The 18,449-nt window shown below is 37.1% G+C and overlaps 1 protein-coding gene across 1 annotated transcript in view; it reads right to left on the bottom strand.

Annotated features, from left to right (window-relative positions):
- NR5A1 (nuclear receptor subfamily 5 group A member 1) overlaps positions 1-18,144 on the bottom strand; it is a 42,848-nt gene extending 24,704 nt beyond the window's left edge. Inside the window, exons 1-4 of the mRNA XM_053473051.1 lie at positions 18,009-18,144; positions 16,263-16,381; positions 12,332-12,473; positions 7,597-8,243 (exon numbers count right to left, since the gene is read on the bottom strand). Coding sequence (XP_053329026.1) covers positions 7,597-8,243; positions 12,332-12,473; positions 16,263-16,381; positions 18,009-18,072 — 972 coding nt within the window. The 5' untranslated portion in view covers positions 18,073-18,144. The remainder of the gene's footprint in view (positions 1-7,596; positions 8,244-12,331; positions 12,474-16,262; positions 16,382-18,008) is intronic.
- Positions 18,145-18,449: the final 305 nt, after the last annotated feature.

Raw genomic sequence — 18,449 nt, 5'->3', positions numbered from 1 at the left:
GGAGCTCTTCCTAAACTGCTTCCTACTGAGATCTACGAAAATTGTTTTCCGCCTAAGTCTGCCTTCTTCACGCCTGTTATAAAATTGAACCATATGAGCAAATGATGTTCAGCGTTCTTTATAATATTGCAAAGGAACGCTTAGATTTATATCTTTTAATAATTGTCCACAGATTGTGACAATTTGTTAAGAACATCTCACTGGTAACCAGTAAATATGGTGATAAATATAAGGTATATTTTCATTCAGTGGAGACGCTATGTCAATTCTATGCGTAACTGTGTGAGAGATTTTTTTTGATTACTGTTTATGGATGTCCAAAATATAGTAAATTCTGAGACCAATTTTGGGAGCGATAACACTGACCGTATATTAATGTGCCTCCAGTTTGACCTTTAATGCAAGGTACCCATCCATGCTGTAATTCCTTCACTTTCAAGGTACAATGTGAGCGATAACCTCTGATTGACAAAAAGGTCTGCGTATGATTTATCCATAAATCCCACAGTGCAATGTCATAAAATTTCAGATTAAAGCTGGACCTTTCAATTCATTAAAAAGTCTCGGCAACTTACTAGACACGGTGTGTTTACTAAGGGACATCGTTAACGAACAAGTATTATGTTATTCTTGTACAACAGGTCTGAGCAGTTACAATTAAAATTGTAATTAATGAGCAAACGGGTAAAGCATTGTACATTCATCAGGTTGAAAAAAGCACACCGAGTTTATAAAGCTGAAATCTTCTACTTCAATCAAAAAGGAGGCACAAAAATGGAAATGGAAATTGCCACAACGGGTAAAATTCCTTCCTTCAATCAGATTGTTCCCCTGGATCAACATTACCTATGGTAGAGTTAAATAGTTATAACTCTAAATGCCAATGCACCCAAACACTGTTAACCGCATCCACCAAAACCACTGCACATGATGCATTCTACCTCTTAATTGTACCGATTGACAGTTCCAGTTAGATGATGTTCTGTGGTTGTCTGTAAAATTAAATGGCTGAAAATATCAGTAGACAGGTTTTTGTAGTTTCCTTAAATATTCATGTATATGGTTATAATACCCCAATCTAGTTGGGAAAAATCCAGGTAGATCGTACCCACTGGATCCCTCTAGTCTACTTTGTGGCATACAGTTTCATAAAAAAAATAATAAATGAAGATGACTTATTACTCATACACAATATTAAACACTGCGAGTGAAATTTTTGCATTGAGCTGTTTTCTTGGGTGACCTCTTAGCAATCCCACTATGGATGTTGGGCTTACTGGACTGTAATTTCCAGGCTTAGAAATTACAGTCCAGTAAGCCTAACATCCATAGTGGTGATTACTAACATAGAGAGTTGATATCTTTATCGTTTTATCTTCGTTTTCTTTTAAGATATTAGGGGAATTTAGCTGTCATTTTTTATTGTTTAAGTCAATATGTTTGTCGCGAAGGATGCCATAGAACATTTTTAGATACGGTTTTCCTATAAATGCATTATTTGCTAGAAAATTGAAATCCCAAATGCGGGATCTGCATTTGAAGTTATTGAGCCGGTCATGGCTTGGTATGGACCCTGGGGGTGGCTCACTAAGATGGATTCGGCCACTGTATGGGAAGGGGCCACATGGCAATAAAAACTTTCTAAGGTCTACTTTGCATAGATATAGTGTTTGGCTTGTTGCCTACTCCTGTTAATTCTCCTTGTCGGAGAAGGAGACAAAGCTACAGAAGCAGTCGTCGGAGGAGACAGGGCTACGGAAACGGTCGTCGGAGAAGGAGACAGGGCTACGGAAGCAGTCTGTGCTGGTTTTTGGCCCCAGACGCCCTTACCCCAACACAATTACTAAACTTAATAAAGTCTGCCCAAATGAGCCCCGAAAGAGACTGGCCCTTCTAACTGTTTGCTCCACCATACCTGTCTTTCTCTTATTTGAAAAAAACTCAATTAACAGGAGTAGGCAACAAGCCAAACACTTTATCTATGCAAAGTAGACCTTAGAAAGCTTTTATTGCCATGTGGCCCCCTTCTCATACAGTGGCCGAATCCATCTTAGTGAGCCACCCTCCAGGGTCCATACCAAGCCATGACCGGCTCAATAACTTCAAATGCAGATCCCGCATTTGGGATTTCAATTTTCTAGCAAATAATGCATTTATAGGAAAACCGTATCTAAAAATGTTCTAAGGCATCCTTTGCGACAAACATATTGACTTAAACAATAAAAAATGACGGCTAAATTCCCCTAATATCTTAAAAGAAAACGAAGATAAAACGATAAAGATATCAACTCTCTATGTTAGTAGAAAATACATATTTTTCTGATTTATAATACTCATTGTCAACACAGTTATATACACAAAGATCACATAGGTACTCCTGCTATTTTTATTTAATTTTTGAACTGCAAAGTAACAAAATCACTACAAAGAAATTGACAGAGACTGAAAGCATTGATTACAGCCCAGCCAAGGACACATTCCCATTTATAACCCCACAGTTAAAAGACTTAAAGAGGTACAAAATAAATCAATAGTAGCTTTCTGAATGTAAAAATGTTTCATTGCTGTCCTTCTTTTTCAGGAATTTATTTTAAGCATGTAAAACACAATTTATCCTTTTTTTTCATTGTAGTTTAACAGTGATCTGCAATAAACATGCGCGTGCAGTCACATTCAGATTTATTTCTCTGTGTCGGTGTTAGATTTCTCTAGCCGGGGCTAGATCCACCATAATGTAAAACTGGCTTAAAGCTCATTTTTCCCGTGGCACCAGAAGACAAAAAGGAATGGCGATGGCTTATTAGCGGATTATTATAAAAAAAGAGACAACCTCAGTTCAATTTCTGAAGGCTAACATCTGACTTTTAAAATTACAAAGACCACAAGTGGACCCTTTGGATTGGCACCAATCACATCTTCTGATGGCCATACCTGGGAACTTCCTAGGCTACTCAAAACAGGATAGACATGCGCGAGGGAGCCCCAACTATTTTTGTTATGCAATGTAACCTTAATTTTTCTCTTCCTGACATGTACTCTCATTCCACCCCCCCCCCCAAAAAAATGAACACCTTACACCTTTGCACAAGTAGATATTTTATTTATACTACACAACACTATATCGCTGCTCTCTCAAAATATCACCTTGCCCTGTGTATTTTTCACATAAAACAAAAACAGATGAGTTATGAGTTAATGGTTTAAGGTTACATAGAGCTTCATAAAAGTATTTTTTTTTCTATGATATCATTACGGAGTAATATTTTTATTGTTTGTTAATAATGCGCACTGGTTAATGTGCAGAATGTGACAATATATCAAGGTTCACTATATAAAGCCTAAAAGTGCAGGGACTGACAATACATAATGTTCCTCTACATGAACACTATAGATTGGTTCTGGCTAACATCCACAATTTCCCAACCTTCAGTTATATCTGTTGGATGATAGCAAAGTTCACAAGACTAGTAGTTATTGTTTTAACATCCGGCCCTTGGTTGTGATAATAAATCCTAAACGATCAAATCGTATTATCGGCCTCCTTATTTTATGTGCGTCTTATGACAACTTAAGGGGTCTCAAGCTGCACATTGAACTCCCCTTTATTTCTCAATGGTATGTTCCATATTCATATATTCAGACCCTGCAACACAAAGCGACTATCTAATGTATATGATGATCTATTATTATGAATGGCTGAATTATACATGTAATTAAGTCAGTTACAGGAGTCCCATAATCTGAATAGGATATAACCAGGAGATTTATTAAAGGGATACAATCCCCAGAAATAATTTTATTAACCTATTCAACATTAAACACAGCCAAACTTGTAGTAAGTCCTTATTATATCAATATGGATGATTGATTTCATAGAACTGATATTTTCTTTAAAAAAAGCTGGACGATGGTGCAATGAGGCAGGCGACACAACCAGGTGCCCCAGAAACGCTGACATTTACCGGCAGCTTGTGGCCAGTTTAAAGCTGTTATATTACGGTACGTTTTCAATTCTTGTATGAGAAAATAAGTAAAAAATGTTGAAATGTAAAACTGTGATATTAAGCTAGCAGCTAAATAAATACATCTCCGGCTTCAAAATCAGCACATGTAAGATCATATGATTCCATGCAAGGGCGACAAGCTGGCGCACTTCTGCTCAAGGACAGAAAACAACTTGCTTCTCAATCACTTTGTCTGGCTGTAGATGTCTCAGAAATACCTCCTAGATACCTCGTTTTAAGCACGAGTGTTAATTTTTAGGCACTGGCCTGCCAAGCTGCTCCACAATTTCAGCCCTAGGTCTGACCCAAGGCAGCACCTGCCATAGCTGCGCAGCAGCCATCTTCAATGCGGCGCGCCATATGATGTCATATGCCGGCGCTTTGCATCAGAGTGAGATCACTAGGGAGCCTGTGTCGACTAGGCACAATGCTCCATGGTGTATATAGGCCCATGGAGTGGCGGCAGATCCATCTGGCGGCATGCCGGAGAACCGGATTTACATCTATGTACTGTCAAGCTTTACATCTATGTACTAGTAGGCAGTGAGGATTATGGGCCGGTTAGGGGGTCAGAGGATCTCCTCTGACAGTACATTGAGCTGTGTAATCTACTGAACAATTCTCTTTTGCACCACACACCTCAGTCACAGCTACCATTTGTCCAACTCATGATGCACTGAATGCTGCAATATGATGTCATATCCCAGTGTTCTGCATCAAGACATCGCAAAGTGCCCTGCCCTGTCTCTAACCACAGCCTCAACAGAGATGTCAAACTTTGAACAGTTGACATGTTGGGGGTATAAAATTGGGGAACAGCTACTGCTGCTTCCAGGGAAGACTTTTTTAAGAGGCCAGTAAGAGTAATTTCATAGAGACCTATAGGTGATAACATTAATAATGTTACAGTACTGTATGGTTAGGGGTGTGGGAGTCTTGGCACAATGTGTGAGGGGTGGTGGTATCATAGTCGTGTGTATGGGTACTGGTTAGAACTAGATAACATCCATTAAAGTATGTCATCTGCCATGTGTAGTTTATTCGAACAGTGTGCTAGGGTACTAAATGCAATTTAATGTTGATTAACAAAAACTGTATTGCCGTTTAGTTAACGTGTCCTGCTGTTGTTGTACATTTCAAAAGTGGGCAAGGCAAAGCAATATCACATCGGTGACCACAAAATGGCTGATGTAGTCACGATATGTTTTATCAATCAACAAACCATTGGAGCGCATGTACATAAGGGAAAAATAAAAACAATAATGGTGCAATATAGTAAACCAATATGATATTTTATATTATATGAATTTCATATCACATAAAATATCATATAGGTTTACTATATTGCACAGTTATTGTTTTTATTATTTTTCCCTTATGTACATGCGCTCCAATGGTTCGTTGATTGGTATTTTCACACCATGAGGAGGAGTGTTTTTTAGTAGCTTTTTTGTTTATTTCATATTCAATTCATATTCACATGAAATTTAGGTTTTATCTTTTCATTCACGATATGTTTTATGCCTGCAAATATCTAGGTATCATTGCCTGTATTACAACGGGTCCCTATCACTTATTTTTCCCTTAGATGGAAAATAAGGTGTTCTAACCAGTATAGTAAAATATTTATTTCACAATATTTCACCCAAAACAACAGAAATATAGGTCTATAAATGAACCTCCTTTCTGCAACTAGTATCTTATCAGTGAGGTTGATGGTTTGCAGTTAGTAGCTTTCCTCACTGCAATTTAGAGGTTAAATATCTAAATTAGCAATCTTCTTCCACTGTCAATGCTGATGACTTCAAGAAATGCTCAGTCGTCTCTCAAAAGCTCAGAGAGAGTTAAGTGCGGTTTAGAAGCACCTTCTGGGAACAGAGTGTAGCGTACTTTGTATTATGCTCAAAATAAACTCACATTGTTCCATATAGAAAAAGATACAATAATACTCAGATGGCAAGGTGCTGTGACATCAACTTATTTAACAGTCTCCGCATGCAAATCTCCATCTGTTCATCTCTCATTTGTATGAAGCCCATGGAGCAGCGCAGCTTAGGCGGAGTGGGCCTTGACAGAGCTAGGTGGTGTGCAAAAGGAGTGATTTAATTTAATTGGTTCAAAGTTGTTATGGGTGGGGTTATTATCAAGGTATATAAGTGGCAACCATTTTGTAAACGGTCATTTAACTACTTTTCTAAATCCTGGTTGTCCCACCCTCCCTCCCTTTAAGGTGGGTTGTGGGGGGTGACTACCCCGTTTTGTCACAGCGGCGGGGATAGTTGGGGATTATTGCCTAATACGGTGGTTTGTTATGTTTTGGTTTAATAATTTGACTTGGTTCAAGTTATTGGTGTAGGTTTAGAGCTGGCCTGTGGCTCAGAACCTGGGGTGGTGTAGGGGTGTCTCGGTATGCCCCTGCATTGGTGTTTGGGTTAAGTTGGTGGTGTAGGGGTGTCTCGGTATGCCCCTGCATTGGTGGTTTGGTTAAATCGGTGGTGTAGGGGTGTCTCGGTATGCCCCTACATAGTTATATTTTGGTTAAACGGTCTGGTAGGGGTGTCTTGGTATACCCCTATTGTGGTCAATATGTTAATGGGTTAATGTGGAGGCACCTGGTATGTGTTGCTGCCATTGTTATATGGTTAATTTATTGGTTATGTGAGGTCATTGTCAGTGTTAATAAGAAGTAAACTGTTAATTATGTTTTAACCGGGGTGGCTGGGTTGACAATGACCTCTAAATATTGTATATATGTTAATAAAGCTGTGGACAATATATTTTGCACCCAAATAAAGTGTCATGTAATGGAACAAAATCTCTCGCTCTCTCTTTATATCTCTCTTTCTCTTTTAGCCGACTGTCATCAACATTTCTTACTGTTTCTAATAGAATGGTTTGATTATATATTCTACAATAGAGATTACTAATGATATAGTAGTATCAATTTAAAGGTTTACTGTCCTATACAGACCCACCAATGAACTATGCATATAAAAGTACTTTGTAAATACCTTAATATCAATTCTTTAATGAGTAGAATCCTGTGCAGCTAAACATTTTTATTTATAGACACTCACTCAAGCCAACACAGGAGCTGGTTTGTGGTGAGTGTACTACACGTGTGCTTTGGCTAGCAGTAGATGTATGCGGCCAAACAGGTCTCCTGCAAGCTTAAGGGGGCCAAGAAAAGCGTCAAATGCATGGAGATGGGATTCTGCAGAATTCCTTCATTCATTTGATAGGAGGCGCAAACAGTTCACAAACAGTTAAAAGAAACATTGTGGTCAATGTGTAAAAAAAAAACATTTTAAGGGAATACTATAATGGGTTATTAATTTAGAAATAAATGATGGGTCTTTAAAAAGTAGTTAGGCATCAATTACACAAAACAAATCCATTACCTCTCATACATGTCCTATGTTAGGTAAGCTAGGTAAATCTTATGATGTATTCAATGGCATAATGAAAACAGGTAACAGAGGTTTGGCACTCTTATAACATAATTAATTTAATAATTTAAAATAAATAAAAACAGTGATAAATATTAGAACTATGCAAACTGTATATAAAGACAACATAAAAAAAGTAATACCTCCAGCTCCTTGAAGTAAATGCAGCTCCGTGCCCATTCTACTATAGAGAAGAGTGTCTGGTCAGCCATTTTGCACATCAAACCAAACATGCTAAGCTTCTCGTGCCGATTTTTGCTCTGTTCTTGCTGCAGACATGATACTATCCGGGCCTTCACTTGAGGCTCATCAGGTTCTAGTTGTAGCAGTTTAAGGATCACTTCGGGAATGTCTGGTGGGGAGCTGTTTGTGTAGGCCTCAGGGTACACATAACCTCCCACTGCATTTGGATCATGCATGTGTGTATAGTAGTCTGGGTATTCTGATTTAATGGTACGATTTGGAAATGAAGAGTAATGATAGCCAGACAGTTGTGCATGGTTAGGCATAGTCATTCCCGGTGGGGAAGGTCCATACGACCCTCGGTCATACTCTACAGGTGTCATAGGGGTAGGGTTAGGAGGAAGGCTCTTGGTTGATGGGTGGATAGTGTGGATGTTGTTAGAGATGGTGTAGTCATGCTGAGCTGGAGACACTATTTGTGGGACAGTCTCCAGTTTTATGCCATTAGCCCGGATTAGTGCTTTCTTCTGTTGTTTCAAGGCACGGTCTCGCTTGTACATGGGTCCAAACTTGTTACGTCCTCCTCTCATGCGGTCAGCACGCACAGCTGGAAAAGGCAGCAGGACAAGGCATATGTTACAAATTTTCAACCCATGACCTTATAGCATTAAACTTACAGTCCATAGAATAACCAGTAATATCTGTAATTTCAGTAATGTCTTATTCGTAAATTATAAAACTATCAATGAAATACATTTCTTCAAGAATGCCACTATGTGACACAAACCTTAGTAGATGCTGGTTTATGACATTATTTTTTATCCACTGTACAACTTTACAGTGGACAACTAAGCAAGGAACCAAGGACAACTAATGCCAAAAGACAAAGACTGGTACATCCACACACATACACATATTATTATATTTTGTACAAACCATGTATTTTCCCTTTCTAAAATAGAATACACTTATAACAAATGGGCTTGAAAGATAAAAGTAAGAAGCATTTCCCTTACACTAACATCCTTCCATCATTTCAAATACTTCCTTTATACAATTTCACCCTTGTTTACTTGTTCTTTCACTAAAACCTTCCTTATTTCTTTAGTTTCCCTCCATCTCTCAAATCTCTTTGGGAGCATTCCTATTGAGGACAGCAACAAAAAGTGGTAAGAGGGGCCCAGGTTTGACTTGGTCTGTGGATATCCATGGCTTGCAACTTGCAGCTCATGGGCAGGCCGGCTTTAGGTGTTCAGGCACCCTGTCATTGCCCTCAAAGTCCCTTTGTCCCCTTCTTCACTGTACAAAACCTCTCATTTACTCCCTCATGTAGTTCAGGTATAGATTAAATAAACAACACAGTTAAACATGGCATTGCAGGTACAGATCAACTGAATTAGACATACAAACCTTGTATTTCCATGTATAGATTAAATAAATAATCCATAAATAGCATTACAGGTACAGAGCAACTGAAAAATCACGCACAAGCTCAGCATTGAAGGTATAGATCAAATAAATAATACAGGAAAAACATAAACCTTCAGATACAGATCACAGGTCACAAAACCCAAAGGCCAGCCCTGGCACCCAGGTTGCATCCACAGGATCTGCCCAGCACCCAGATTGGACACATATGACTTGCCATCTTTGGCCCAAATAACCTCCCTGTGCCATCTTCGCCCTAAACAGCCTGCATGTATCATATTTGCTCCAAACAGCCTGCCTGTGCCATCATTGCCCCAAACAACCTCCTTTTGCCATGCTTGGCTTCCATGCTCCCTAATTACCGTGCACTAGCAATTGATGCAGAGGGCCAGAATATGACGTTGTATCCCGGTGCTCTGCATTGATTGCTGGCACATAGTGCTTAGAGGTCACCAAAGCAAAGGTCTGGAGTGACAGACCTTCTGCTTCGACGACAGGATGGCAGATGTAAGAGACAAGATGAAAGAGGAGAAAGGTAAGAGATGGGGAGAAAGGGGGTAGGAGACAGAGTGGAGGGGTTGCTGTAAGTGCAAGTGTGACCAAGTATGTTTGTGTGTATGGGCAAGCATCCATGTGTATGGATGTGTGTGTATAGGCAGACGTGCATGAGGGCAGTATATTTGTGTGTATATAGGTAGTGCATATATGTGTGTGTAAGACCAGTGTATGTGTCTATGGGCAGGCATGTGTAAGGACAGTGTATGTGTATATTCGTGTTTGTAAGCAGGCGTGTGTAAGTGTATATGTATGTTTATGAGCAGGGCAGTGGATGTGTGTGTGTAAGGGCAGTGTATGTATATGTGTGTATATAGGCAGTGTACATGTGTGTGTATGGGCAGGAGTATGTACGGGCAGTGTATATGTATATGTGTGTGTGTATGGGCAGGCATTTGTATGGGGAGTGTATGTGTATATATTTGTGTATTAGCAGGCGTTTGTAAGGGCAGTGTATGTGTATATGTGTGTATGTATGTGTATATCTATGTGTATATCTATGTGTATGGGCATCCACTGTGCAACATCATATCCTTGCCTGTCAGACCCAAAGCACCTAGCCCTTCCAATGCTCTCCCTTACATGTATATGCATATACATACTTCTGTTTCTGTTGATTAATCCTCATCTCACATCATGTTTTCTTTTTTGGAGGGGAGTAGGGGCCCCAGTGCATTGCTTTGCCTGCCCTGGACAATGCTGTTAAGAGGGCCCTCATCTCAAAAATTGGTAGGGGTAGGAAATCAATCCATCTATTGTCCCCATGCTCCATTTTATTCTGCTAATGCTTCACCCATTGGGCAAGGATAATATTTTGTGATGTATTGTGGACCCCATGTAGAAGGTGGAGTTTTATATGTTTATTTTTTAAAACTATATCTTTCCCCCACTATTGCCAGCCTTTTAAACATACATGGAATCAAGCTAGTTTTGTTTTCCTTTAGTTGCGTCAGAATTATTAATATTTTTTCTTCCACTCTGTCCACCTTGTAATGATCATGTTTTTTTTCCCTATGTCCAGTGCAGCCCAGTTCCATTCACTCCCAGTCCCTTACTGCCAATAAAATACATTTACAATAATACAGTAATATCCAATAGTTAATCATATTATTACACAATCGTTATTACACAAAGTAAAAACAATTGTGTAAATATGTGATGCAGAAGATTTACTTGTTTAAAAACAACTATTGTAAAATACTTTTGCAACAAATATTTTCTGGCTGGCATTTTGCTGCTATCAATGCAAAATTCTTATTATTATTATTATTATTATTATTATTATGTGTTTCCATTTGTTTACAGTAATTGAGAAGACATCAAAGTGGATTGTGCATTAACGAGAAAGAAAACTGTGACTCTTATTGTCCATAAAGTATTTTAAATGTCATAACTGCAAACAATATAGAATTCCAGTAAAGAACTAACTTTGCATGCATGTTCAAGCACAACAGCGCACATAATGTGTTTGTAGTTTTTCATTATGTACTTCACAAACTGAATATGCATTGTTGTGCTATTGTAGAATTTTCTGCATGAAAATCACTTCAAGTAAAAACGTTATAAAGCCTGAATCTTGTGCTTACAGACTTTATGGATATTTTGAATTTTCAAGGTCACACTATGGTCTTCATTGAAAGACTATTACAGAACTAAAATAATGCATGGAATAAATGGGAGAAATAGGAAATGGCTATCTATGGTTTGACTGTAAACATTGAACAAGTATGTTTCTGGATGTTTATTATGGTGTCGTTTAAAGGTGCCTTATTGCTGCTAGAAGGTTTTCCTGACCTGTGCCACATATTCCTAGGCTGAGGAAAACTGCATTAAATGATAGCAGGTAACATATTTGAGGGTGTCTTCTAATGGGATGAACTGAAAGTGAATGGAACTGGGCTGCACAGAGCATTGGTGAAATAATGGAATGATAATTAATCAAGGAAAAGAAAAAATGTCGGTGCGCTAAGCTAGTCTCAGGCTCAAATAATACAAATGTGTAATATGAGGCCTACCAAACAGGTGTAAGCATGCTGCAAGAAACAGTGTATTGGCTGTACAATGTATACAAAAAAAAATGTATTCATTTATATTATGTTTACATATTTGTTGCCAACTTTATTAGGGTAAGAAGCGCAGACAGTTTTTGTTTTTTGATAATTAATCAAGCCTATAGTTAAGTCCCTGGCCTCCCCAAAAAGGAAGAATGTATATTTAATTGTGTGCGTACTTTAATATGCATTCTTCAAAAACAAAAGGAAAATGTCCTACTTACCTGAGGTAGTCCTTCTCCGAAGTCCGGCATAGAGGATGAGGAAAGATGCAAATAGAATCTCCCATGCATTTACAAAAGGAACCTCAGTGACATTTAAAGGGACCGCTCAGTTATCACATGCATTACAGTGCATATAATGACTGGTGTGTCACTTTAATAAATGTCGATATGTGCAGCAATACGTCTTTCTCTCTGTATCAACATATACAATGGTGTAGCGTAGTCTAAGCATTGCCCTAAAAGATCAGATATTAAGTGATTACACTGTAATACTCAGGTCAAAGTGGTGGGACAGTATCTTGGTCCCTCTGGGTGCCTGGGGGTAGCAAAATATTTTCCCCTCATGGGAGGAGGTCATTTTTTTGAATTTTATTACAGTTTCATTTAGGTTACAATATTAATTAAATAACGAATAACTCAAATACTTTTATTCTTACCTTCCAACCGCATTCCTACATTCAGACACTTCTGAAAGCGGCAGTAAGGACATCTCTTCCTTTGAGTTTTGTCTATTTTACAGCTCTGATTCTCTGTGCAGGTGTAACGCTTGTTATTTTGGACAGTTCTTTTAAAAAATCCCTAAAAGGCACAACAAGGTAAATTACTGTGAGCTTTTCCCAAAGACTTATTACAGCTTATTTTATAAACAAATCTTCCAAAAAAAAACAACCATAACAAGAACAAGAAACTAAAGAGAAAGAAAACACACAAAGTAACAACTTACTGAGCTTGCTATGGAGCTTCTATGTTTGCACAATAATGTTAATGAACCATATATTCTATATGCAGTATGTCTGTGTGTGTATATATCTAGATATATAGATATCTAAATATATATATATATATATACACAAGATTGTAAACTTGCGAGCAGGGCTCTCTCCACCTAACGTATCGGTTTGTCCTTGTCTTGTCATAGCCCTTGTATATATGTATTGTAAGAAGCGCTGCGTAAATTGTTGGCGCTATATAAATAAACAATAAGAATCAATAATATATATATATATATATATATATATATATATATATATAGTAAAATGCTTTGCATTTCTTTTCATTGTCCTTGCCACATTTATAACTAAAAACAATCCTTGTATATGTAAAGTATAATGTGAACCTCCTTTGACGCTCTATATGAACAGTATATTCAGAGTCATTTTGCACACTCTACATAATAGCATACAAATGATTCTAACGGCAGTCTGGCATATAGCACTTTAGATATATATATATATATATATATATATATATATATATATATATATACCATGCATTAAATTCCTTTGCTTTTAACATCATCAAACCCACTTAAGTTATTTGTAGAAATTGATTTACATTTATTATTATTTTTCTGTGTTATATTTTATAATTGTGATGCAAGGTATAGAGTTTGTGTAGCTTGTCTATACAGCTATACAATCATACAAAGCGTCCTTATTAATCTAATGGTAAAGGTTGTCCTGTTGCTTCTTGCAATCAACAGTGTAGCAGATATTTAAAAAAAAAATGTTCTCTTCAAACAAAAGCATTTATTGTCTGCCATGTGAAAGAAGCAAACTCCCCCACTGCCTGTTGTAGAACATTACATTGTAAAGCCCAAACCTTGTAGAGCAATGCAGAAACATTATAACATCATGCAAACCCCAGTAAACATAACAATAAACTCACATTCTATACAGAAAAGGATTCGGGTTAAACATGATTAACAAGTCAATGCGTACTGGAGACAGAATTCAGCATATGATCATTTGTGTTACATTTATTATGTCTTATGGTTATTTAAAAAATGGTTTGTATACCATGTGACGCTGACAAAATACGGGTTCTCATATAAAAATCTAAATTTCTGCGGCCAAAAAAATATATAATGATATACAGAAAGCAAAGTACACCCTAAGGGGCATGCTTGATTTTTTTAGGGTGCGCTCCCCTTATTGTTTTGTGCATATTTGCAGGTTCTGACCGAACCTTTGGGTGCACACCCCATCTGCCGCGCAGGTGCCTCATTCATTAATGGTGTCCAGAGGAGGCTCCAAAATCCAAATTGCATGAGAGTCGCAGTGTGTTAAAAGGCAGTGCAGTCCCAATGATTCACCATATTGGCATGTAAAATTAGATAGGACTCCCCAAAACTGGGGTATTTTGACATAGTGGTGAGCAAAAGCAATATATGGCCATGTATCCTCAATATTCATGCCTCACATGGGTGCTTTTAAATACTATTTGATGGATGCACGCTAATGTCTTGCTCTGTTGCGCATATAAATATAACTGCCAGCCAAGAAAAGAAGGCATAAAAGATATGGCATTTTAACTAACATGTTAAGGTGTTACAAGGTGAGGGGAACTCTTGAAACCCCCAGCAGTAATGCCACTGTAGCTCTCACTGCTTCTAGAAGATGATATGAGGCCAACAGGGACAGGACCTCTAAATCTGTCCAAGGCACCAAGAGCCCGTGTTTGACAAAGCCAAATTCTATCCTGTCCCTGCTATATGCTGGGTCTATTCCAGAATCCAGCTGCTATGGAAATATTAGGAACTCTCCGCTGGCCTGGAACCAGAATATTAGCAGAAGGAGCAAAGTTTCCATGCTGTTGTTTTTTTTTATACTTCATTGTAATAGAAAATATAAATAAAATGCTTCACAGAAAAAAATGTGAAAAAACCTTGTTTGCTTCACTTTGCGGCTAATCCGAAAATGGATAGTGTTAATATTTACTTTCGCGGGATACTGTCTTAAATTCATTAATTCACGACAAAGCCCGCGCATGTACGGGCTCACCATGCATTGTCTTTAATGGGTTTAAGGGCAACCCATTGTCCTCAAGGGGTTAAATCACCTTTTTCTAACATGCAATATATGTTTCCCAGTAAGCAGTGTTTTAATGGGCAAATCACTTCACATTTACCAAAGGCACATGGGCTCCACATCTTAATGTTGGCTTTTCCCCTCACCAAGAAGGGGTCAACCTATGTAACAACTACTGTAATTAATAAAAGTAAATATTGTTTGTGTACAGAGAAGTGACATAGCTGAAAACCTATGCAGGCAGTGTAATATCACATCATAGCATTTGCATCCAGAGGCAAGACTTGACCATTTAGTTATTAAATGTTGGATCTTTTGATTATTTTTAGTATTATATACAATCCAGGGTATGAGTCCTTAAATGTGCCCATAAAATAGTTACATTTTCTAATAAATAAATGCTCCCCACCCAAAGAACAGATTCCTCCTAGCCAGATTCAGATGATAGTTCTTGTGACAATTCCTTGTGCACTTTAGTAAAGAGGATGCCCCAGTGTTAGACATTTGAGGCGTATTTAACAGCAAATCACTTACCTACCCACAATTTATCAGTACAATAGATTGATTGTGTTATTTACATATATTATCTACTAATATATTGTTGGATTAGAATTAGTGTTCTTATCATTGCAGCATTATTGCTATTTTCCTGTTATGATGAATGATAATTATTAATTGACTGATAAACACTTCAGTGATTAAGGCTCATAACCTCTGATTTGCTTGCAACAATAGTTACTGTCTTTTTGAGTTAGCTTCATAATTGTCCCTGAAAAGAATGTGGGAATTCCATACACAAATGATTAATTTACCTTGTCATAAGGGCACTTCACTATTGCACCCTTACTTCTCCAGCTAAACTGTCATATGTAAAGCACAGGATTTAAGGTAAGAGATTTGAGTGAAAAATGCTTAATTTGGAGCAATTGTAAAAATCAAAGTACTGTGATATAAATATGAATGGCTCTAATTTCGTTTTGTTTAACATCACCAATAGAAACAGGCATCCAGTAATTGGATTAATCATAGGGGAATCAAAATTCTCAGTATATGAATTTGCATTCTATCTTTTAATTTTGTGTATCCATCTACATTTTCCTTGGGTAAATAAACAGTGTTTCCTAGTTTACAAAAAAGTGCTAGTTCTTTTTTAATATGTAATTATATTCTGTAGGTTCATGGCATCAAGACGTACTAGAAACTATTTACAAAATAGAATTATTTTTACATTTAATTTGAGGCAATCAATTAGCCAATCACAAAAAAAAACAAATTATATCAGGGCACCTACTCCTACTTCCTTTTTTGCTGCAATTATATATATAATATATATATATATATATATATATATATATATATATATATATATATAGGGCTATTGTTGCCCAAAAATGTAACAAGAGGAAAGCACGTTTCAGCTTAAGAACAAAGCATAGAAATATTTTTTTTCATCCCTCTCCCAAAATAATGTCACAAGAGAATGAATGAAATCTGACAGTATGTAGCTGTTTATTTAATGGCATAGATTTCCCCAGTGTTATCAGTAAGTGGCCCTTACCTTACAGCTCTCGCAGGTGAGCAACCCATAATGATACCCCGACACTTTGTCCCCGCACACCGGACACAGCTCATCCAGATCTTCATCGTAGTTGTAATCCATCACCTGGCACGGACTCCCTGCAGAGGAGAACGCAGATCAGACACCAGCAGCGATCGCACAAGCTGCATCCAGCCCGGGCAATGCGTTTAACCCTCACGCAGCTTCTGTATCCAAACTGATCGTCTGCATCATCCAAGAGTCATCAGTAACAATAATGCTAAAAAAACATGTTATTCTACTACATGGACAATTAAACTAAACCCCAATATCAGGACTTTCCATCTAGCAGCACAGGTCAAGGTGCGCAGGTATTTACAGAGTTAATGTTATCCTGCGTTATGTAGAATGAACACCTTCCCAGCCTATAAAATAATCGGAGAATTCGTGTTTATGGCTATGTATTTGCCATCATATAGAAGCCATCATATAGAAGCATACACTAGTTACAAATAGGGTATTTGTCGGAGAGTCTCTTAATATATATTATCTTTAACCCAATTAATAACACATAGACGATTATTATTATTCTTTATAGAGTGACAAATAAATAACAGAAATAAAGAATTTACAAGTAAATAACAGAAATACCTTTTTAGTACTAGAAAAATTGTGTATATTCCAGGCATAATGTGCCCGAAAATAAAATATTTTTTATGGAATTATTGTGCAAACCATTATGAAGGACTGCAGAGCAATTCGTACTAAATAATAACTAAATAATATTATCTTTAAACGGTAATTTCATTCATAAGCTTCCTAATAACAAATTACACGCATATATATATATTTCCAATTAAAATAGAAAATTACAAACTGCAATTATAAAATGAGGGATGTGTTACTAAGTAAACCAATAATATTATCTGTATAAAAGAAGATTGTTAGATGTAATAGCAATAAAAACAGATATGACATGTAAAAATAGCAAACGAAAGCTCGGTAAATGTTGTCAGTGCAATAATGTAAATGCTTGTTTCCTATTTATATGAATATGGGAAGCATCATAATGTAATATTGTCTGAAAATGGAAAATTATAAATCGATCATTTGACTTGCATGTATTAGAAAGAGAGTTGGCTTATTAACATAGATACCTACATTCATAAATACATTGCAGGGTATATTAGGTAGCTAGATGCTTGTATCTACGCCTAGATAGATAATAGACTTATACATGTGGATATATATATATATAGAGAGAGAGAGAGATAGATAGATAGATAGATAGATAGATAGATAGATAGATAGATAGATAGACAGATAGATATAATATAGATATATATATATTATATATATATATATATATGTACACAAACACACACATACTACTATCTAATAATGCCTATATATATTTATAATTGCAGTTTGTGATTTTGCATTGATATATATGTATATATATATATATATATATATATATATATCAATGCAAAATCACAAACTGCAATTATAAAATGAAGGATGTGTTACTAAGTAAACCAATAATACCGTATTACCTGTATAAAAGAAGAACTAAAGCTCTGTATATAGAAGTGTATATATATATATATATATATATATATATATATATATACATATATATCTCAATGCAAAATCACAAACTGCAATTATAAATATATATAGGCATATATAGACATTACTGAATGTCTAGATCTACCTGTTTATGCCTAGATAGATGGATGAGCTGGGTAAAATGCTGCATCTTACCACTATATAGTTGCAGCTTCTTCTCCTCGCCAGCACCGCAGTTCGGTTCTCCCTTAGAAAGCATGGAACGGTTCCTGACACAGGTCCTTCCTTTTGCTGCTGTTTCAGTTGCTGGGGATGCAATGAGGCACAAGCTCGCCACCTTCTTCCCTAACACCCTAAGGACACTGGGCGCACCATGTGCATCACACTTCCAGCTTCCTATTTACTCCCTCTTTCCACTCACATAGGAGGAGAAGAGTTTAATGGATATGAGAAGCAGCCAGTCAGTGTTTAATCCACGCCTACCCCGCGGGGTATTTAAATAGCGGACCTCATCTATCACCTATGAAAAAGAGGATGGGCTCCAGTCTGTTCGGGAATTGGCTACAAGTTCATCCTATCGTTGGCCGAAAAGCTTGTGATTTATGAGAAAGAACAGAAGCTTCATACAAATGTTAA

Source organism: Spea bombifrons, chromosome 8, assembly GCF_027358695.1.
Source record: "Spea bombifrons isolate aSpeBom1 chromosome 8, aSpeBom1.2.pri, whole genome shotgun sequence".
In the NCBI taxonomy this organism is placed as follows: domain Eukaryota; kingdom Metazoa; phylum Chordata; class Amphibia; order Anura; family Pelobatidae; genus Spea; species Spea bombifrons.
This window is presented reverse-complemented; position numbering and strand designations above follow the sequence as displayed.